The sequence below is a fragment of the Pleurodeles waltl genome, chromosome 1_1 (assembly GCF_031143425.1).
Source record: "Pleurodeles waltl isolate 20211129_DDA chromosome 1_1, aPleWal1.hap1.20221129, whole genome shotgun sequence".
In the NCBI taxonomy this organism is placed as follows: domain Eukaryota; kingdom Metazoa; phylum Chordata; class Amphibia; order Caudata; family Salamandridae; genus Pleurodeles; species Pleurodeles waltl.
The window spans coordinates 133,655,961-133,680,076 of NC_090436.1; the positions used below are offsets into that span (position 1 = coordinate 133,655,961).

The following is a 24,116-nucleotide window of genomic DNA, read 5'->3' on the forward strand; positions in this document are numbered from 1 at the left end:
TCACTTCGTGGCCTTCTGGGTGCTGGTCGCCATAACATTTATCCATCATTCTGACTCTTGTTGCACCAACTCGATATCTCCACATCTCTAAAACAATTGAGTGACAGAAGGAAAAAGTCCAGCTGTATGTAGGTATGAAGTGTTGGTAATCGATGCTCAGTCCATTGCACATACACAGTTTTGTCTTCACAATAGTACATTAGTGTTCTGCTAGAGAAGTAGAACCTGAAATCACTCTACATCCTCACTCCATAACAAATGGTGGACCCTGCATTTCACCTGGATTGTGATTGACAGTGCATGCTTGTAAAACAGGCGCCATTTAGCACACACCTGTATAACAATCTCTGCGTTGTCAATCATACTATGAATGTGTATGTAGGGCCTGCCATTCTGCAGTATTTGGAACCATGGCTAGGTCAAAGGAGCTCAATCCAGGTGTGATGCATAAGGCAGAACCAGAGCAGGATGTATCTCAGGCTAAGTAAGAAAAGAAAGTTTGAATTACTCCTGTAGTGCGTGTGCGCGAGTCCTTTTTCTATGTTTTTCTGCCCCCAATCCGGTTGTTTTAGTAATTGATGGGGATGAATGTGTCTCCCACCCCTTTGCGTAATTAAAAAAAAAAACACCTCCCTGGCATCTACTGGGCTTCCTGACTACCCAGGGGAGGGGGCAGATTGGAGGTAATTTTCTCCTATCACCCTCCCCCCGAGGGGTAAAAAGACTGTTGAGGTCATTTAGGGGTTGGGGGCTCTGACCAATATCTGGGCAGGCTGCCCACCCCTTATTGCAATAAAGCAGATTCCCTAGTGTTTAGTGAGCTTTCTCCCAGGGGGTATATTGGAGGTAAAGTTCTCCTATCTGCCCTTGCAGGTCAGGAAGCCTGTTTGGGTCATTTGGGTTTGGAGGCTTGGCCGATGTTTGGGCAGGGTGCCCTTAGCCCTTATACTAATAAAACAATATATTGTCTGGTGTTTTTTTTTTTTACTTTTCACCTCCCCTCCCCCGGGGGCATATTTGAGGCATGGTCCTCTTATCTGTCCCCCTCAGGGGGAGAGGCGGCAGAAAGACTGTAAGGGTCATTTTAGGGGTGGAGGCTCAGACGGATGTCTGTGCTGGCCACCCCTACCCCTTTTACTCATAAAAAACTGATACAGTTAATCTTTTTTTATGGAGGGAAAGAAAGACTTTCATGGTCAGGTGGGGAGCACTAGCCCATTACCGGGGAGGCACTTCCCTCAGAAAAATACTCTCTGGTGTCTACTGGGTGGATCCATGCTTGGGCATCTCCTTCCTGTGGCAATTCTCAAGTAGGGATCCTCTAGGGAAGAGTCCCCCTTTTCCAGTGATTCCTCCCCATCTAAACCCATGCTCGGGGTAGGGAGGCCGAGATATGCCCCTGGACACCAATGTAAGTCAAAGTATTCTTGCCTCCGTGTATTAATAAAGCCCTCCTTCTATAGGTACCCAGCACCACATTTATGTGCATTAAGCGTCTTGCCTAATGGTGGGTAATTTGTAAAACTTTATTTACATCCTATAATAACATTTAAAAAATCGCTGGTGGGCTTGTTATCCCCTCACTCGCAATCAAGTTTCAGCATATACACTGGCCGTCTGGCTCCATGCATTGATCACGATTCAGACATAATCTTGGCATACATTGCCATAAGTATTAAGGCACAGCAGCTTATAACTCAGTTTCTTTCATTTTTTTCTGGGTCTAGAGAACTTGAAAAAATCATATAGTGATTGGTACCTTGCCCTGATGGTTATCATCTTCAATGAAAGGAATAACCAAAAGTGGGAAGTAACCCTTTGGAAAATGGATTAAGCTAGGTTGCATCAGATCCTTTGGGCACATAAACCCTCTTACTAATTATGGAGGCCTGGAGCCTGAATTCATTTTCATGCTGTTTCATGAACCTATTTAACTCCAACTCAACAGTCTGCAGTTAGTACACATATATACGGAATAGTTACATTTTCTTGGCTTACCATCAGTTCTCTCCAAGATGTATGCTTTCTCCGCTGTGCAATCTGACCAGGAATTCTGTGTGGTCTAGGCTGCTCCTACACACCAGCATAAACAGATAGCGGCTTCACAAAGTAAACCTAGGCAAAGGGTGAGGGACTTAAAATGGTGGTTGCAAGAGCTTGCGTGGTTTGGTGTTGTTGGAAAATGGAGATCTCATGCAGAACGGCTGCAGATATCTCCGTAAGAGTATGTGGGCTTTCACCTGTACTCTTTGCTGCTCAACTAACTTTAGTGTCCTGCCCGACATGCGGAAATATCGTGACGGTAATGTTGTTCATATGAAAATTTAATTGGGGTACGTCTTTTACTGAGGAGCATGGTTGAAAGAAAATTGTTTGGTTTGACTACTCAGTCTTTTTCATTTTAACTTTAATTTCTCTCTGCAGAAAATAAAGTGCTCACGGGTCCAAGAAGTGGAGGAAAACTGAGAAGGTAAGGGTTGCTCGGGTCCATAAATTCATCGTTTCTAATCCCTACATGAGCACCTTCTTTGAATTTGTTTTTGCGATAAACCATTTGCACCAGCAAAACCCTTGGGCAATGGTGTTTGTATTTGTGGCTCACTGTTATCATTCTTCTCATAGTAAGTAGAAAGGACTCCCCCGACATAGAAACAAGTATTATACACAGAGAAAAAGACATCTCCATTGTATACAGGTCAGGAAACATGCTAGCAATTTCCTTGTCTCCTGCCTTTTTAGAAAGGTATGAAAAAGTACACTCATATCAACTAGACAATTCTTTTTTTCATGCGCAGTGGGCAGCTGAAGTGTGTGGTTTCATTCCCATCTAAAATGGGTGGTTAGTAATCCTTTTTTTCTGACAAAATTTCCAAATGCATCCCTCCACCAGCTAAATTATCCAAAGAAGCTTTCTGTGTGACCTGTTAGAAAGTTTTGGCTCCACTATGACGGACATCGACTAAAAAGGCCTCAGTACTATCAGATGTAGACATAAGAGCAACTGGTGCATCTTTTCACAGCATCTGCTGAGATGGTGAATGGTCCACTCTCAGCCTTACAAGCCATTGCACAGCAGGAGAATTCCTGGCAAAGAAACTGTTTTGAGTAGCAGACTACATCATCCAGTATCTGTAAAACACAGAAATTAGACATTTCTGGTAATTAAACATTTTGAATTATAGAACACAAATCACATCCATTCTTGGCTTGGGAAATAGGTTAGTGACATGACCAACCCTCCATCACTATACTTCTGACCTGGATTAACCTCTGTGTTCCTTAGCTTGCTGGCTAAGAAAAGACGCATGTCTTATCCCTCTCTGGGACTCTAAGGTTGTCATGCAACAGAAGGGAGGCATCAAGTCTCAGGTAGAGTACCTCTTTTTAGGTCTAGCATTAGCCAAGATCTTTTAGTTTTACTAAAATGATATATATAATAATATCCTTACATAAAGGGGCTCTGAGTCACCTCCCTTCATCCTTTGGACCGTTCTTGTGTTATTCACATCTTGCTTCTGCCAATACAGCAGGAGGCAGTGGGTCAGCCTACTTCAGACATTGGCTAACTTCACTTTGAGTGACTGCATTTAGCCCTTTCACAAGGAGCACATCCACAAACAAGCCTAGCTCCCTTCAGTGCTTCTATGTTTTTGTTTTTTTTTTTTTAACTTTAGTGTTGCCTTTTTGTGTAGAGCCTGATGTGATAGCAGGACACTTTCTAGTAGATAAGAGCACAGGGCACATTCGAGCTTTGTCAGTTCCCGCCTCCCGCCAATGTGGTTGTAAATTTCTTTTGAAGTGGTCTTTGTTTATCTGACTGTTGCTTTTTCACACTACACCAGTCACATTAACTCGGAATATACTCTGAATATACGCTCATGAGGGTGCTCTACCATTCCCTGTCTTTCTTTGTTTCTTTCTTTTTCTTTCTTTCTATCTTTCTTTCTTTCGTTCTCTCTTTTTCTCTTTCTTTCTTTCTCTTCCACCCACCCCAACATGCTTCAAGGGGCAATTTGTTAGCCAACTTCAGCCACTGGCTGACTTCACTATGAGTTACAGCTTGCTGCCCTTTCACAAGGGGCACATCAACACACAAAGTAGTTCCCTTCAGTGCCAACTATGGCAGTGTGTGCATTTTGTGAGACCAAAACAACATTTCTGTATTTAGCAAGTGTTTTGCTTAGATTGATGAGGGCCCAGCAGCTTCCTGAACAAAAAAGATTTGCAAAAATCATAACAAAATAAAACAGGAATTGCTAAAAGGCGGCCAGCCAACCCTAGGCATGTTGGCTTTACCAATGCATGTTTTAATTTGCTGCAAGTTCTGACACCTGATCAGTTTCACTTGGCTGATGATTTAGTAAACATCAACCCTCTGACAATCCACGAGCCCTTCCTTCTTCAGGCCTACTGCCCTTGCCAGTCTTTCACTGTGATCAGCTGTTCAGTTCTGCCATGATGGTACCCAACCCTGCCTCCCATCCTCTATGACCGTTAGAACAAATCCACAGAGTTCACAACACTGTTTTCAGCATGCTCTCCCTTAACAAATACAAATAAGGCAAGAAAGTGATCTACCTCTGTTGTAATATGTTATATTTTCGTCCTACCCTAATTACTAGCTCTTGACTCATACGAAGAAACCTATCTCTGTATTATGACATTTCATTTTATCATCATATTAGATAATATTGTATATGTTATTAGCCATTTTGCATTAAGTTACATATAGTGGTTTATTCCTCCTGGCTACTCCCCTTCTTCTTGCTGTCAGCTGAAATGTTCCGAAGGCTGTGTTAGAATGTTGGGAGAACAGATGCTGAGGAGGTGTGCTCAGGCAAGGTGGCTTTTGAGGAGTTCTTTTGAGAAAATAAATTCTTGATCATCTTATAGATGTTTTTTCATCTTTTTTTACAACAACCTCCTTCAGCTAATTTCCAGAGCCAGTGTAATAAGCAACCACCACATGTGGATTTTTTAGTGCTTTATCTCCAAGTGCTCAAGTTTTTAGTTCCTTGTTTGCAGTTGAGGAGTATGCAGAATGTTTGGCGTTCCTGGTTTCTGCTCTATGCTCTATAGTGGCCTGGTCCACTGCCAATATGCCACAGTGTCGCCTCATGTGTTCCACCTTATCCTTAATGTGGCAAAGAGGAAATTAGCAGTTCTCTTAATGTTGCTTATGGTGAGAACCAGGGCCAGTCTTACCATAGGTAGAGTTATCCCTGGCTTCCATTACTCTGCAATCACTGGTTACAACGTGAGCCAAGGCTTATGGGGAGAAAAGGACAGCCTCTGTCTTTGGTGTTTCTTTTTTTAATTATCCTTTGGAACAACTGTGTGTCACTACAATTGCTAATAGATCATCTCTCCAGAGATACCAAGTACTTTATCAAATAACTTAAAGATGTCATCCATTGCAGAGGAAAAAATAGTTTTCCTTACTCAGTCCTGCATGTTAACAACCACCGACAACAGGCTTTCTAGAATGTTTCCTTTTATGTGATAAGGTCAGCTTGGGTTTTGAGATGTAGTATGACATCACTCATTAGATGGCCACAAGGTACCTGAGGTATCAGGATGTTTCAATAAACTGGTAAAGACACAATATGCTAACGAGAAGTAAATTTGGCTCTTTAGAGGGTAAACGTGTAAGAGAATGGTAAAAGCAATAAAGCACACTTTTCACTGTGATGTTTAACTGGTATGTGACAGTGGCCTCAATGCTTATTTGACTTTTTCCTTATTCTGCAAAACATATTTTCTTTGTATTTACTCAGTTGCTTGGCTCATAACAACACCCCTATGCTATAAGTCTTCCCCTCTAGGCTTAACTTAGCAGCACGCTGTGCTTGGATGACATTTTATTGGTTTTATGTGGTTCTCTTTCTCGCTTGAAGAAACATATTGTTGTATTTTTATATATGCCTGTTGATTGTCTTATAGTATATATTTTAGAAAGTATGAGATTTATTGCAACTGCTTTATGTAATAGAATTTGGAAAACATTGATTTTATCCTTGTAATGTTATGAATTTTATATTGACTGCCATCGTTGTTCTGATAAAGTCCAGTTCATAAACAAATGTTTCAAAAACTTTTATTTCCTTGATGCCATCCAAGCATTCATCACACAGTTCTCACAATATTCCAAATAAGAGGAACATTACAATTTTGTTCTGCTTTCAAAAACACTTAGCTTTTTAAAGTTTTCCGGATATTGTGACAGTCCAGTTTATCTACCATTCTCACTTGCAATCAGATAAAACTTCTTCGGTTACCTGGGTATCGGAAAACGACAGAAGGCAGCTCCTTTTTCCGCACCATATGTTACTGCGGTGTTCCATGATCCCAATCTTCGGATCATGGAACACTACAGTAACATTCAGTGCAGAAAAAGTACCACTAAAATGAGTACACATTTTCTGAACAGTATTCATACTCCTGATTTTATACAATTCCTGGGACAAACTCGCCTTGTTCAAGAGGGAACATCACTGGGTCTTCCGCCTAGCCCCACTTATCACTGGCTTGAATGATGAAATCCCATGGCGCAAATTTAACAGCTTCCGTACTGTCCCCATGCCTGCATGAGTACGGTGGACCAGTCCTGGGTCACTCATGTCTTTCGCTAACAATTTACTGTAGTCAAGTCTTCTGCTGCTGTTTGTCTCCCATTCTCGACTGGACTATGTCCTCTACATTTTGTGATGTGGTGGAAGAGCTACCAATCAGTGGCCACCACCATTTACTCATAACACTTGAGCGTAGTTAAGATGTATGCCCCTTCCAATTGTTCGTGACCTTTACAATTATAGTAGATTTTAGGTTAGTGCCCATCCTTCTTTCACTGAAATGGCTACCTTCTGTCTTTATTCCCATTAAAGACACAGTTAGACCATACGCTTTGATGTAGGAGCCATCCCCTGTTGTATGCCTATATTGTCCATCTGAGCTCATTGGAGTGCATTCTGTCTGCTCCACACGGTGAGAATTCTTCTCAGGCTAGATTTCTTATTACACTACGTTGTTTTTACTGTCATTGGCTTGTGACAAGGGGTAGTGGTCTTCTCCCCCTTTCCTTTGGCCCCACCCAAATTGAGGGTCAGGCATTACACGTTGTTGGTCATAATAAGGGTCCAGTATTGTCTAGACCAGTGGTTCCCAACCTTTTGATTTCTGTGGACCCCCACTTTAACATTGATGGAACCCAGGAACCCCCACTGAATCATCATGGGAATCCGGGGACCCCCGCCTGAGTCATTACTGGAAGCTGGGGACCTAATGTGTCAATATTTGTTCATATTTTTTTTATTTTCTAGGCTCTCGCGGACCCCCTGAGAAGGCTTTGCGGACCCCCAGGGGTCCCCGGACCACAGGTTGGGAACCACTGGTCTAGACTCTTGTGCCATGCACTGTATTTAAGCAATTTGCGATCTCACACTTGGGCCTGGTAATTCATGAGGCCCTTGCCAAACTAGTGATTCACAATTATGCCTTATTCATAACATCCTGCCAGGTCATGTGGTGGTTAGGCAACATATTTCTTTTGTCAAAATAAGGATAGTATTTACTCCTCCGTACACACCAAGTTGGCGCCCAGCCTGTGCCGCTTTCAGGAGGCCTAGCAGCCTTGATGCTGCCATTTGAGTGAGCGCATGCAGCTCCTGACGCACACGCTTGCTGCACTCTATGGCTGTCCAAGCATGTCGGTCACCACTCTCTACAGATGAGCTGTCCCTGAGGTGATAGTGGCATAGTTAAAGGCTTGGGGTGCATTTAGCGCCATATGTGATTGGCGCGCCGCTTTGATGTCCAATGATTTTTCACTTGGGAGTTTGCTGACACACAGGACTCCAGTTGCCCCAGGTCATGGCAATTAACTCACCTGATAACATGATGATCACTTGCTCTTCCCAGTAGAAGTGGGAGGTCATGGGTAATTCACTGTGACAGACATGTGAGTACAAGAATTTGATGCTACTGTTTCTTTCTGCTATGCGCTCTGTTTTTCTTTCCCTATTTTCATCATTTACTGTTTTGTGCTATGTGCTTCCAACTAGATTTTCCTGCAGTATAGCGCGCTCCCCTGCCTAACCCTAAGAGTCCCAAATATAACTCTAGTGGGGAAGCTATTTCCTCCACCTGCATTTGGGAATACAATATAGGGATCTATGATATTCCCTACATGGGTATGGGATTGTGCAGTGTGTTACGTGTGTTCACGTGCTTGCTTGCTTTATAATTTTGCACACATCACGGCGGAGCAATGCACTCGCCCACTATTTGTTCATTGTAGATATGAAATTAGTAGACTATATTTTCAATGGAGCTATTTTAATTGGTGATATTCTTGTTGACCTGTCATCTGTTTCTAAGGGTCGGATTTCCTTGGCATTCTGTAACCCAACAGGTATAGTTGCCGCAACACGGTTAAATTAGGTATTTACAGTCACACACAACTTGCTTTCCAATTAGGTGTAGGTGAGGTGTCATACTTCTTCCTGACGAATTGCCTAAGTTCCGGTTGGACCACGCAAGGCAAGAAACATGTTGACCCTGATCCACTTTTTGTGAGCTCTAAGTTTCATTATGTCTTAGCATGGCCACTACCTGTTTTTTTTATTCATATCAAGGGGTCCGTCACATTAAATTACAGAACATTACCCTTAGACATTTTTGACACACATATCCCACCATCCTTCAGACCTTATTCCCTCACTTGGATTAATCATCCTGGCAATTTCTCACGGAAGATCTCCCTCCCTGAGGGGCTCATCTGGAATTCCAGCTCCAGCCCGTCGAGAAGCAGCCAGATGATGAAGCGTGACACCCATTTGGGTGCGTGAGGGTCCTTGCTTCTGATCTATCGGATTCTCTGATCCGGTTGGTTGGTCTCCCTTCTGACTGACAGCTACACCTGATTTCTCTCCCTTCCTCCTTTTTTTAGAAATAGCACACTTCTGTTTTTAATCAATTATGAATAAGGATCATGTGTGCTGGACCTTATAATTAGCTCATTGTCCTCTCTCTTGTTTTGTGGATTTAAATTATTATACAAATACAGCTGCTACCATAGCTGTAGAGTGCATCTCTTAAAATACTAATCAACAATATAAGGGCTAAATCAATGTTTTAAAAAGTAAAAAAGCTATCATAAATAAGGTCTTTCACAGGGCAAATGCTCAAAAGTGCACCGTGTGTTTATATGTCTGCTAATAATACCTTTTTATAAACTATAAAAGTGTCATTTGGAATGCTATAAATGATTGGTGTGACCGAAAATGGGGGGAGCGTTTTGAAATCATGTAGACCAGTGACTAAATATCTTTTTGAAAACTAGTCAATACACTTGATGATTCACTGATGATGATGATGATTCACTGGCTCCATTGGCCCTGGTTCAGTGCTTGTTCAATGAGATGATGATGATTCACTGGCTTCATTGGCTCTGCTTGTCCAGTGACTGCATGACAATCCCATGGTAAGGCACATTGTTTCAACTGCTAAAAACCACACAGCACTTCCAAAACTTCAGCATCTCCACGCACAGAGATTGGTGTTTCTAATTCTATTCAGTTTCTTTTGATTACACAAAAGCAACAAATCTGTTAGACCATCGGCAGCTCCTGGCAATTGCTATAACATTTTTAGCAAGTGTAATGCTTGTTGTGGTGTCCAGTATGTGCATTTTTGGACAGAGGTGACAGCATGACATTGAATCCTTGTAGCTTTCCTATGGGTTTGACAGGTAGACTAGTTTAATTGTCTTTGTTGTAATTTAGTTTACATATTGCTGCAGTGCACGATGCCCATGAGCAAAAGCACACTTTATGGACAGAAGAACAGATCAGAGTCAAGTATGACCCACTAGGGTGAGAATCAGCACTATTACCTGGTCCTCTTTGCACATCAGTAAAGGAATACATGTAATTAAAGTACCTGGGGGTACAGAAGAGGAATATAAGATATTGACTGGCTCAATAAACTCTTTACTAAAGGCGTGTAGCATCACATGCATATTTTACATTCTGTGTTAATAAGGGATATGGGTCTATAGTTATTCATTTTAGTAATATCTGTATTTTCCTTAGTGCCACATTACTGCATTGCATCGCTGTCTTGGCAGAGCAACTGCACGCATGCATAGAGGAGGGAAGGCTCATTGACATGAAGATATTGTCACTGTTTTTTAATGGTCGCTTTCTTTACCTATTACGCTTGTTCACGTTCTAATGTTGGAGCTATCTTCACACTATGCTGCTCCTGTCCTGTATATCACGAGGCTGTTCTCCATTTCCTGCTCTCCCCCTCTTCCCGTCCCCGCTTAAAGAAAGTGGTCATACGTCTGTGCTCAATCTCTGGTAGTCTGTCGATTCCTACCCCTCCTTAATAAAGAGCTTCTCCTTGACAGCTTCCTATTTAGAGTGGAAAGAATAGTTCATTTTCAGTTTGACAGAGATGGACATGAAATTAGCTAAAAGAGAGAAAAGGGAGAACAAGAGAGAAGTTAGTTGGTGGTATTTGGTGCTTCTCCCGCTGTTGTGGTCCCATGTGTTTCTGCCTCGCATCTCTTCAGTGAGTCTTTTTGGTTTGTGTATCATTCTTGAAAGGCTGTGGGGGAGGGGGAAAAGGGGGCACATGTCCTGCTTGTGTTGTGTTGTTCTCACCTACAGGAAACACTGGGATCAGCTAATTTGTAACTAGTTTGTAACTTCCCCGTGTGCATTTCTTCAGTTGGACTCTTTTCTGGCCATGGTGTTTCTGGGTCATGAAGCTGTCGCCATCCTGCCTTTTACTGCCTTCACTTGGAGTGGTTTAGTGTCGAACAGTGTCTCAGTCGTAATCTTCTGTTCTTTTGACATAAATACCTAGTTTCAATTCTTGATTTTACTATACCTAAATCTTCCTTCTCAGTGAATGTACCTATGAATCTTTCCACCATGCCATTGGTTTACTGCCACAAAGGAGTGATCGTAATGTGCTTGAATGCCATTAGTCTAGGAACTCCATGCCTACTGAATGCAGATCCATTGCCCATCTTTTCTGGGATTCCCCACTAAGAGATGTCTTCTAGCACAGGAATAATTTTTCTGCACTTCTTAATATGATATATCCAACAACTTGGAACCAAGCATATTCATCCATCACCACCAGCAAGTATTTCAATAATCCAAAACAACCAAGGGCTGCTAGACTCAGTACTCCTCCTGGAAGTTAATAAATTTGCATTGGAACTGATAGCGTGAGGTTCTTGTGCATTGACATAAAGGACATTTTAGTATCAAGGAAAGGGAACCACACTCCATGAAGAATTAATTCAGTAAGAACTGTGGTCTGTTCTTGGATGTGCTTGAATCCAACCACGTCCTCTATGTCCACACCTGCTTTTATCCTCGTGGCTTCCATTCCTAACCTGAAGGTCTACGTCTCAATCAGGCAGTTGACGAACTGCAATTTGTCATCATCCTTCATTGTTTGAATTATTTGGCTCAGTATGGTGTTTAGGTATTCCTCTTCTATGGAATGTTGCCGCTCTGCTGCTTCCAGTCGGTGTCAGGGGATGTTGCCTGCTGGGCTGTATTCTTTTCCTGGTCTTTAGACAAATGTGTACTCATACTCCTGAAAGAAAATTCTCCAATGTTCAAAACTGCGGTAGCATCTTAGCAATGGGGTTTCCAAAGAATGCCTGGCGATCCAGGACAGCTGTGAAGTGAATTGATGGTAGTGCTTGCATGCCTAAGCTTTTTTCTCTGTTTCCAAGTATTCTTGCTGCAGTGATTCTTTTGTAATAAAAATAAGTGTCAGGCCCAAAGTTTGGTTCAGAAGTCTGCAGCTAACACTGTTGAGTGTCAAGGGTGCTGATGGTATTCAGCTGAGCGCTCTCAATTCCACCTGATGCCTCATCCATCCACCATCAGACACTCAGTGCCTCTTTATCTCAATCTGACAGGTTTTTTTAATCCCTGATTTCTCCTTTTGTCACTGTTTTTCTTTTCCTTCTTATTTCCACTTTCTGTGTTTTCCTTGTTGTTGCTGTGGATCAAATTGTATTGAGAAAAAATAACTGCTGCTCCCCAAAATGGGTGCTGGTGGGCCCCACTTGCAACCTTTGGCTCATATTAAGCACTGGCTCGCCGTACGGTGGATAGACGTCTGCTGGCATATGAGATGATGTGTCTGGCTGTGTCTTTCTTGAACTGGGTTAAATCTGATCCAAGTCCTCTGGGCTAGTGCCTACAACCAGCGTCACCTCCAAAGTAGGGTTACAGTATGGTGCGGTGGAAGACTGAAAGGATGCTCTCTTTTAGGTAGATGTTCTCTTGCTGGTCCGTCAGGTTACCTGATGGACAATGTGGTCCCTGCCATTATCTCAAGTATGTCATTGATAGATATTAGGCGCATTTGTTCAGCTGTCTCAACTGGATAAATGCATTTATACACAGATGAGCTTTGTGGTCTTGTAGGTTTTGTATTTTAGTGTTGTTCTGAATCAGCCAAGGCAGTTGAGGGTCGTGGCAGCAGCTTATTTGCAGAAGACCATATTTAGGTTCTAGCCATGGCTGCTTTGGCATGCTTTTGTATGTCTCCACCTTCTTCACATTGTGAGGCACCACTGTCCAGTATGAACAGAGTTCTGTGGCCATCCACATGGTGGTTGAGCTCTAATTTCTTGATATGTCAGTCTTGTTTATTTGGCAGTGTAATATTTCATGCTGATCAGAACCAAGTTAGTTGCTGTTTTTAATTTGAATAGGTACAGAGCGAGCACTTCATCCTCTGGTACATGCATGATGGTGCTAGCTTCTTTTGAGCCATTTTGTAGTGTATTTGTGAATTTCCCTTAGCAGGTTAAAGCTTTGTATTAGGTTTACACATGGACTTTGACAGTGATTTCAGTAAGTTGTGATTTGTAATCGGCTGATTGCTTTGATTCCAGCATATCACATTTAGGGATGCCAACGGTCGAGGACAAACATTGTCATGTGTTTTTCCACTTCTGTTTCTACCACAGGGGCCTTAGAGAGGTTTCTGCTCTCAGAAACCATGTGTACGTAATTGTCACCATTGCCGCTGGACAGGAATGATGACTCAGTTGTTTTTGGAGCCTGTGGAATTTTTGACATAACACCAACTATTCTCAGGGTTGTGTCCATGTTTGTTATTGAGGGAGTTGTGCCTCCCTGCTGGCTTTATGTATACCATTCCATATGTTGTTGAATCCACGTGTGTTTTATTGCGATTGGTCAGAGGGCGAACACAGGAATGGCAGTTGGGTGAGCGGATGTATGAGTGCAAATATGAGTGACAGGGCGCACGTATGATGGACCTGTTGAGTGCCTAAACCCATCAGTGGCACAAGAGGCACTTTCATTCATAAGCTAGATCTATTGGCATTGCCATTGCTTGTTTCTGGTTTCTTTAATGTCCTAACCTATTTTTTTGTAAGTAGTCTTAGAATGTATTTGTCATGAGTTTTCTCTGTGACCTCCATGAGTTTGTAAAAGGATTGTAGCCATACTGTTCATCTCGAGGCCAGATTATGTCTGTTGGACATGCCAAATACAGTGAGTGGGTTGGGCAAGGATGATGAATTGCTTCATCTTGTGTCCTGCCCTAGCACCTTGTAGTGACCCATCTGTGACACTTTTTCTCTTTCTGGGAGCTGCCAACTTTTCATGGTACCCTATATTTATTTTAATTATTACTTAAATAATTAGCTTCTCTTTTGCTGCAGTTTATCACATGTAGGAGCAGTTCCCTTTCGGCTGTACGGTTTTTCCACTTTTATTCAACTCTATCAACAATTAAATAATATGGCACTTATGTGAATAATGAAATATTCTACAATTAAAAAGATGAACGTTTTGGGAAATTGAAAATAGAGGATAGTCTGTCTCCAAAGACATAGACATATGTAGAAATGACCCGTAGTGTGTACACATTTAGTGAGTAAGATATAATTCAGAGCAAAGGCTGTAGGCGCCCATTATGACACGTAAATGGCAGATTTGGGGGTGGGTGTCAAAGGCAGTGCCCAAGTACTGGTGTTTTCACTGAGCTACGCCGTCCGTTCAAATATTAGCGGCAAATGCGACGGGCCCCGGGTCCCCATTCCGACCAAACCCTGCCGGGAGAGAGTCCAAAACAAGGCGCACAGGGGCACTGACCCGCAGAGGTCGCGGCAGAACCTGCTGTGGTGTATGACGGCCTGTCGAGCCATGGGCGCCTGATTCCAAGATGGTGGCCGCTGCAGAACTTTAGGTCTGTTGGCTTGGGCTGGCTGCTGCAGGCCTCCTCCACACCGAAAACTCACCATTACAGTCAGCAATGGGACCTGCCAGCTACAACCAGCAGTTGCATCAGCTGGAGCACATCTACCACACCGGTGCTGCTGCGGGACCCAAACCAGAGGAACGGGGATATGGGGCTGAGGTGGCCCTGCTCAATCTGAGTGCCTAAGGCCGCCGTAAAACACTGCTGCTCCCCAGCCTGGGCACTCAAGGACAGCCCCAGGTTGAACGTACTAACGCAGTGGAGACAATGCACACCTGGTCTGGGTGCCTGGGGACACCTGGAGATACCCCGGCCTTCTGAATGTGCGAGAGGTCTTGAAATCCAGAAAGAAGAGGCATGGCGGAGACAAGCTCAGGTATACCTTTACACTTAGACAGTCCACGGAGGTGAGTGTGCTCCTCACTGAGTGATACTTTACTCAATTAGGATGGGGTGGCTGCAGCAGGTGACGTTTGAGGCCACCAACTGCAAGTTTTTTGTGCTTTGTGGCCCCTACAAATTGCACTGGGCCCACTCTGTTAAGTAGGACTCTCATACAGGTGACTACATAATAGTTGCTACTAGGCCACCCTGCATCAACAGCATGCATGGTGATCGTATAAGGGGAGGGCCCTAAACCTTGATGAAGACTCATGGCTGCTGTGGCTCCAGGCATTAATTGTGAGCCCTCTGCTTTTTGGAGGAATTGAAACTGACCCTTCCTTCGCCTTCCCCGTCCCCTCTCTGCTGGTGGACTTTGTAGAGGCGCTCCCACACTAGAAAAGCCCCTCAACACAAAGTGGGCTGTATACCCGGATCAAATGACAGGGGCAGGGGATCATAGCCCCTCAGCTCTACCCCTGCTGGTCTTGGGTCGCCTTCTTGGGCTATTATGGCCACCGACCGCAGCAATAAAAAATACACCACTCTAAAGGACATGCTTACTAAACCTTCAGCTAAAAAGACTGACCAGCACAAGGACACATCCGCTCAAGCTTCTTCTTCTGCACTGTGGCTGCCTCAGGTCCCAAAGACGAAGATGCTCCGGTTACTTGCACCTTCCTAGAGAACCTCTTCTGCACCCTGAGGGACGATATGGCTGCCCACGAATATGAAATGGCAGTGGATGTCAAGGACATCAAGTAAGACTTGGGACATTTGGGCCAGAGGGTAAACACCATAAATCAAGCCAGTTACTCATGCGAGGAGGAACGTGATGAGCATTGGCGCAAATTGCTAGAACTATGGGACAAAAATGCCGAACTGCACCATCAGCTGGAAGACCCTGAAAACAGATCCCGGCGCTCCAAAATCAGGATTAAAGGGGTTCCTCTCCAGGCAGGCTCTGGAAAACTAGACGACTATGCCACTAGATTGTTACGCCATGTGGCTCCAGATCTTGCGGAGGAGGACATTGTATTAGATCGCGCCAACAGAATGGGACACCCAGCCAAGTGCCCCAGCATGCCACAGAACATCCTGAGCTGCTTCCACTACTATCGATAATCATCGACATCATGTGAGCTGTGTGAGACCGAAATGCTATTGACTTTGAGAGCGCAAAAGTATGGCTGTATTAGGATCTATCCCCCATCATTCTGCGACGCCACAGAACCCTACGGCCTGTCACAGAACTCATACATGAACAAGGAATCCGATACAGGTAGGGGCACCCTTTCAGACTCACTTTTGTGTGGAACAATAAAACTTGCAGTGTGCGCACCTTGGAAGAAGCCCGCTCCACACAGAACTTGGGCAAACTACAGGAAGAAGAAATCACCCGACACCCTTAACGGAGCTCTTTGCACTCTTCTACCGCATCGCAACACTCCTTTCTTCAAAGATAAATCAGCTCCGCAAACCCACAGAGATGTAGAGCCATAAAGGAGGGACATCCCTTCTGCGCCAGCTTCAGCACTAAGACAGAACGTTGGACCCAGGGAATGATTAAAGATGGAACAGACAGCATACTTTTGTTTCACTGTTTCCTGATCCGATACGCATAGGACTGGGCGTTCTCCTGGTTCAGCACCAGGTAAGCCCGGCAGCCCTGCTTCCCCACATGATCATTTCATCCCCTAGTGGCGGAATTCAGCCCATACCTCGACTTGTGAGCGGATATACCTGGCTGTCGATGACATGGACCCCAAGTACGTTGGTTATTGTGATCCAAGGAGGGGAATGCTTCAGTTGTGGTGTTCTGTGTTACTCCCCATCTCCACTTGCTCGACATTCCTTGCCCAGACATATCCACCTCCCGTCATATCATCCAACCGGACCTGCCGGGGACGCTGCAGCTGCACTTATTCTACCCCTGTCTCCCGAAGTCTCCTTTGTACTCTAACAAATGGTTAAAATAATCAGTTACAATGTCAGAGGCCTCAATACTCCAGTGAAGTGCTTGGCATTCCTCTCCATGCTTAGGGAATCAAAGCATTACCCAAGAAACCCACCTATTCAAAGCAGACTGGAAACGCTTACTATCCTGTTAGCTTGATCACCACTATTTGTCATCTGGCCCAGGAAAAAGGGTGGGGATGGCAGTGCTCCTGACATTCCACTTCCCGGGAAGGGTCATTCAGACACAGGCAGAACTACCCGGCAGGCTCTTGTCCATGCACATTGCCATGAAGAATTATAAATTCATGCTTGCCAATATCTACGCCCAAAAAGCCCACAAAGTGGCCTTTCTCCTGGACGCAAAGGATGGGTGATGGCTACCACCAATGTTGATGTTCTTATAGGGGGGGACTATAACCTAGTCCCAGTGGCTGATAGGCTTAGGGCCAGTGGATTTGTGGCAAATGTGTCACCAAGCCCTGAAAAACTACACCTTTTTTTTGGAAGCCCACCAAGCATATGCCAGGATAGGTTTCTTTCTCGCATCCCTACACCTTACTACTGCCATCTGTTCCCTAGACATTGGTGTAGCCGCCCTCTCCTACAACTCTCCAGTCTACATCACACTACATTTGCCAGGCTTTACATCTCAACACTGTACCTGGTGCCTCAACCACATACTCCTAACATATGATTCCACCATATCCGAAATTACTGATGCCATTCGCACTTTCTTGGATACCAATGACACCCATGATTCTCCTATAGACTTTCTGTGGGACACCCTGAAGGCAGTAGTTCGGGGCTGCTTTATAGCCATCTCCGCCTGACTCAATAGGGACAGAAGGGACAAACAAGCCTGCCTAGAGAGACAAGTGAGGGAGTTGTTGGAGGATCTGCGTAAACACTCAGGCTGTCATAAAATAAGGTGCCACATCATGGAGGCACGCAAATAACTTAAGGCCCCAGACACAGATAAGGCAGAATATGTCCTTCTACTTACTAAACAAAAATACTATGCAGGGGGCAATAAGGTGGAGGTGGGCTGCTTGTTGACACATCGGCTATGGGCCCAAGTCCTTAAACAAAGAGCAGCTGAAATAGAGGGGTCACAGGGCAAGAGGGTGTACCAAGATGAGCAAATTGCTCAGGAATTTGAACCTATACACGGTGGAAGCTCTTGAGCTGGGGGGACATTGCCCTACTTAGCACAGGTCCCTAAGGACTACATTCCTCAAGATGACACTTTGCAGTTTGAACGGAACATCCACCCTAACTAGTTACTTGCGGCCCTCAACCACCTGCAACCAGGCAAAGTGCCTGGCCAAGATTGCAACACCTCTGACTTTTATAAAATGTTTGCGACTTCCCGCAACCCCTATCCTTGCTTGCCTTTACAATTCTTTTAGAGCCACTGGCTCCCTTATGGACATTATGAGAGTGGCTACCAATACAATCCTCGCTAAACCGGGCAAAGACCCTCCGCTCTCCTCATCGTACTGCCCCAGCTCCCTGTTAAGCATCGACAACAAGGTCTTCACCAGCGTCATGGCAGCCTGCCGTGCTCCATATATTCAGGGACTCATGGACCCAGATCACACGCGGTTTATACCTGAGAGGGGCTGCAGTGACAATACAAAATGCCCCTGTTAACTTCTTTACAAAATCCAGCACTCTTGGGTACCTGCTGTCCTATTCTCAGTTGATGCCGAAAAGGCATTTGACAAAGTGCACTGGCCATACCTTCAGTTGGTACTCAATAAGATTGTTTGTGGGGTGATGTTCCTCCACTGGATCTGGTGCAACTACAGCTACAGTGGCCCGACACCATCTTTTAGAATTTATGGATAGATGTTGCAACCCTTCAATGTCGCCCAAGGTACTCAACCGGGATGCCCCGTCCCCTCTCCTCTTTGCCCTTTATATGGAGCTGTTCGCAGAACAAATCCACAGACACCCTATCATTATAGGCATGAAAATGGGGGAGGCGGTGAGAGGGTTTTGGGGACTGGAGGGAGGGGGCTTAAACTCGCCCTGTACGCCGATGATGTCCTGATAGTCCTAATACAACCATTCAACTCCTTGCCTCCGCTGATGGAGGAATTGGGATCTTTCGGAAGAGCTTCTGGGTTCAAAGTCAGCCTCCAGAAACCTCAAGCACTTAATCTTGCCACCCCAAAAGCTGACCAACTCATACTTGTGCGCCTCTTTCCCTTTGCCTGGACTAACCAAGGGGTTGTGTACCTGGGCCTGCACAGCACTGCAAAAAGTAACTATGCAGTGCTTCTCTCTACTGCCTGCTCCGATCTCCTTTCATGGAAAGATCACACCTTTTCTTGGCTGGGATGGTTTGAGGCAGTCGAAATGACTTTACTGCTCAAGATACTATATGTTATGCAGACACTGCCACTAGCCCCCCCCCCCCCAACGTACTTTCTAAACTACAACACCTTATTGATGACCACATTTGGGCTGGTCAAAAAAGGCTGCATGGCAAAAAAGCAGGCTTACCTAGCTCTGGCAGAGGGTGGCCTGGGCATTCCCCACCTGACACGGTCCTACCAGGCAGACCAGCTCTGATACCTGGTGGAGTAGTCCCGACCTGGTACAGAGAAGCACTGGTTCTTTATAGACCAGGCAGTGGCCAAAATTCATATCTGGAAAGTGCCATGGTTGCCCAAACCCCATAGGCCACTCAGGGTTTATATTTGCCCTGTAGTCAGGGCGACAATGGGAACCTGGGATAGGGTGCAAACATCATGGAAGCTCTCCATTCTTATCTTGCTCGTAACCCCAATTATGGGAAATCCCAGCTTCCTACCCTACTCATCATGGGGCTGCATTTGCAAAGTGGCAAAATGCCAACTGTAAGAGAATAAGGAACATATTCAACCAGGATGGGCTAATGGACTTTATGCAGATCTAGTTTAACTCTGACATACCCTGTAGCGCACCCTGGCAATATGTTGCTACTCAATACTGGGTTACAAAACCTCACATACACCCACACACTAGCTGACCCCTCGCACCATTTAAGAAGTGGCTTCTCACCCATCACACTGACAAAAGCCTCCTCTCTGACATTTACACTTTCCTCAAAGTTCCACCGGCTTCCACCAAGTCGACGGCACAGCAGTGCTGGGAATTGGAGTGTGTACGCCCCTTTACCTCTAAGGAATGGTCGGACATACTATAACAAGCTAACAATATCTCTGCTTTCAGTGCTTCGGGCAAAGAACCATTACTCAAAATCACAGACTACTGGTACTACAGCCAGGACAGCTAAATGGAAACAGGGCAGCGATGCAGGCTGTTGGAGCCAAAGTGGATAGTCAGGCACATTGACACACATTCTCTGGCACTGCCCCGAACTACAGCTATAGTGGACAGATCATTTCATCCCCTAGTGGAGGAATTCAGCCCATACCTCGACTTGTGAGCGGATATACCTGGCTGTCGATGACATGGACCCTAAGTATCTGGCATTATTGAAATGTACGATACTGACCTCCCCAGGTTCCCCAGGTACATACTACTAGGCCTACCTAACGCCCTAACCTACCTCCTGAAATCGGGGAAGGGACAGGCCATCACCCTAGCCCTCTGAGCAGCCAAACAAGTCATACTATCTAGGTGGGGCACGGACAGAACGCCAACGCAACTAGACTAGCTGCATAAGCTATGGGTACTACTTGGCACGGAAAAGGTGGCGCCAGTCATAGACCGCAAACTGACGCAATATGATAAAGGTTTATCCCACGGATTCAGGGAATTGACCTGCCTGGAATATTTATGCATAGTACACCTTACACACAGAGAACATACTGTGGATTGAGGAATCGATGTGAGGGCCTACGACACACTCCCCCGGCAAAAGGCCTATGCACCCTGGATGCTCTTCCGCTGGAGGTTGTCACCCCCATCTATCCTTCCCAGTCTTCCCTTTCCCCTCTCCCGCCGTGCTCTGCCATCATCCTCTCCATCATTCACCCTCTTCATAAGTTGCCCTCTATTGTCCGTCACTGACCAGTGGATGTAGGTGAGATGATTGTTGTATTGTTTCTCTGCTAAAACCAATAAAACAGATTTAAACCCAAATGGCAAATTTGTTTCTGAAGTAAGGAATAAAATAATGTACTTCTCCCCTAGGACTGCCAGCAATTCTTCACAGCCGCTTCCGAGGATTGGCGGACAGCAGCTGGTGCAGCGGCCATTGTCAAGAACATCAGTGAGGACAACCGAGTCAAAACAAGGAAACAAGGAAAGCCCAAAACAGGTGGATGCAAAACTGTTCAAAAGTGTTCTCGTTACATTACATAAAAATTTATATGAATGAAATTTCCTGTAAGTTATGTTTGTCATGGTGGTATTGACATTTTTGTGTCATACAGAAACCCTTCTCTGTGCCATAATCCACTTTTTCATCTGGCCTAATGCACCCCTCAACCTGCTTCTGCTTATAACATTGAACTTCAATGTTCATCCTCTTTACTTGTAATACAATTCCCTGTCTTTGAGACATCGTCCTGGACTACCTACTGCCTTTACGTAGGTTTAAATCCTTTATGGCTGGTGGACTTGAATCACTGACCCATCAAGAGTGCCAAACTCCTAAATATCTGTGGAATTCTTGCCTCAGCAAAGGTGTTAATTAACGCCTTGTAAACTAATATACATAGCCATCTATGTCTGCGTCAAAGATAGCGGGTTGACATGGTCCTCTTTCATTTGGCTTACACTGCCTTTCTAGGTGCCAGCATAAGATGGATTATTAAGACGGTTCTGATGATTTGCAAAGCATGTACTTGTTGCTCTCCTGGCCTCCTCACAGAATGTTCTCTGAATCTTCTATAGTTCCAGTCCGACTCCTGTGTCGATGAGAGCTAATATTTCTTTCCATCTGGTTTGTATGCACAGAACCTCCCACTAAGTATATTTCAACAACTCTTTGTCACTCGTCTTTATCTTTCTGAACATGTCAGGTAAATCGGTTTAGCCCTTACTGAGATGTAAAAACCCTGAATATATTTGTATACCCATTTCTATACATTTTCTTCTCATGTTGCTGGGGCTTCCAATTCCAATTTCCTACAAGTTGTCGACTGCCATTGTGCATCCTCATGTCTGTAAGCTGTGAAGCATTCATTGCCTGATTCAGGATAATATCCAGTATGTGTTATAGATCAGGTAACGTGCGGATCCGTCTGACTTATGCATTGTCTCTAGTGCATTTGGATTCCTTGAGTCAACCCCATTTGGGAGGCACAACAACACCTTTTATACTATTGCATGTTGGTAAACGCCAATTGAATGCTTGATAATCTTTTACCAATTTCCCTTTCATGTGTCTTCTAATCACTTGCATCCTCCATATTGCTCATAAATAGTTCAAAGTCCTGCACTGGAGCAAAATCTGCATTCCTTCCTGAAACAATGCATATCACGGGTAAAGATATGTCAGACCAGATATAATTTATATGAGAAAAACAAAGACCGAGAATTTCCCAGGCAGGGATTTGATGAGATAAATCAAAAAGAGGGTTAGAAGTTGCAGATCTAGAAAGGTATTTCTTAGTCTCAGAGATCTGCACAGTAAGTGATTAGAAGAAAACTAATAAAAGTAGCAAAACAAAAATATATGCTTTGGGGCTCACAAAGAACAAGCCTTCCATTGACACAGCAACAATAGCATGTTCACAGTGTGAGACACACAGAACATATCAATTTTGAATGACAATGTTCCTCTGGTCCACGGCAACAGTTGTGGGTAATCCAGATTTTTCTACATTTTGAGAAAATACCCCCCCCTGCATGTCATTCAATCTGGTAATTATATTCTTGTATTCTTCTTAAGGTGACGGTAGAAATGATTCATTATCAAACTAGATTGTGTGAATATCCTGTAGTCTGCATAGGCATACATACTGGCCCCTCTCCACGGTCGCTTGATAGGTGTGACTGCATTGTATATTTGTACATGGGCTATTCACATTTATTTTCTCACCTAGTTATCAAAGGTGAGCTTTTTGAAAGGTGTGATGGGAGCTTTCTGAGAGCTCATCACCCCCTCAGTGTTAACAGAGGGGTGAGTCACAAACATTTGTAAATGTATTTCCTAGCAACACCTAGTTAAGCCATATGTGGGCGCTAAACAAAACTGAGAAAGTACAACACAGTTTGTATATATCCAGGGTGACTATAGAAAGGGGAGCCATCTAAGATTTATTTTATGTTTAATAAATTAAGAAAAACAACTGAAATTCTTCATATTTCCTGTGCATGCTATATGTAATGTATATAGTATTCTCCAGTAGAGTAACAAATGGGGCATATGTTAACTTCTTCCAGGACCTCCATGCATTTATATGGATGACCTAAGACCCTTTGCTTAGTGCAATTGAAGTCAACCCCTTTTTCTCGGTTGTGAGTACAATTGTTTTGCAATGTTCTCTACTACCTTGATGCCTTCTGGGGAGATAGGTGAAAATAGCAGGGATAGATAACACCATGTTAGTCTAATTCTTCAGGGTCATTTTAGTTCTGGATTCCACAGGGGGCTTGTATTGCTCTCCTATGTTGGTTTCCTTGCTGTCAAGGGCACCTTGTATCTTTGTTCTGAGCCACTCAGAACTCAACTGCACTATCCCTATCAGCAGATTTTATTTGCTAAATAGTGTATTCAACCTTGTGCTCTGCACTATGTACTTCTTCTTATTGTAGGGCTAGATGCAGCCTCCATTCAATGGGTTAGTAGTCTCTTTCTTCTCATTTTACGTATTTTCCCTTCTGATTTTGTAGTTTTCTTTTCCCTCCTTCGTAGGTCTCTCTCTGAGTAGACGCTTCGTGATTCTAATGTGGAACCGCACTTCCCACATACTCAGAGACATACACCCTTCATGCATGCCCCACACATGGTGAAGGCAAGGGTCCCAAGGTATGGGGAGTGCAGGGAGTTAACGCAGGCCCCTGTGGTGCGGGGGGTCCCCAACCCTTCAGGGCCCTTGAGGCAGCTGCAGACCTAGGCTAATGAATATCTTAGCGATATGGGAGACTCAAGGGGCCCTCATCACATTTTGCAGAAGGGCCGCCTCACTGCGCGTTATTCCACTGTGGGAGTGGTCTGACTTTCTTGGGAGAGCTGATGGGAATGGAAGGCAAGAGGCCGGTGCCCATGGACTATAACCTCTCTACAGCTACCACCATTGACGAATGGCACGGTTTAGAGGCAGTAACAACTCCCTCAGGAAGGTGGTCAACCATGGGTGTCCCTTCAATATCAGAGTACTTCTTCGATGACCACAAAGCCAAGGATGACTTCTGCTGTGTGTATACCGGTCTGTCGGGCTAGATGGAGGACAACAACAGAAAATGGTCACACCGAGACAGCTTTCTGAAGGAATCCAGAGGAATTTGAGTCCAGCAGCTCTACGGCCTGAAACACAGGGATTTCACGCACTTGGTTGAAGAACTAGGCCTGTTGATGAGAAACTTTTCGATCAGGC

The 24,116-nt window shown here is 44.4% G+C and overlaps 1 protein-coding gene across 1 annotated transcript in view; it reads left to right on the forward strand.

Moving 5' to 3' along the window:
- KATNAL2 (katanin catalytic subunit A1 like 2) overlaps positions 1-24,116 on the forward strand; it is a 266,628-nt gene that overhangs the window by 105,917 nt on the left and 136,595 nt on the right. Inside the window, exons 4-5 of the mRNA XM_069218894.1 lie at positions 2,425-2,470; positions 20,764-20,890. Coding sequence (XP_069074995.1) covers positions 2,425-2,470; positions 20,764-20,890 — 173 coding nt within the window. The remainder of the gene's footprint in view (positions 1-2,424; positions 2,471-20,763; positions 20,891-24,116) is intronic.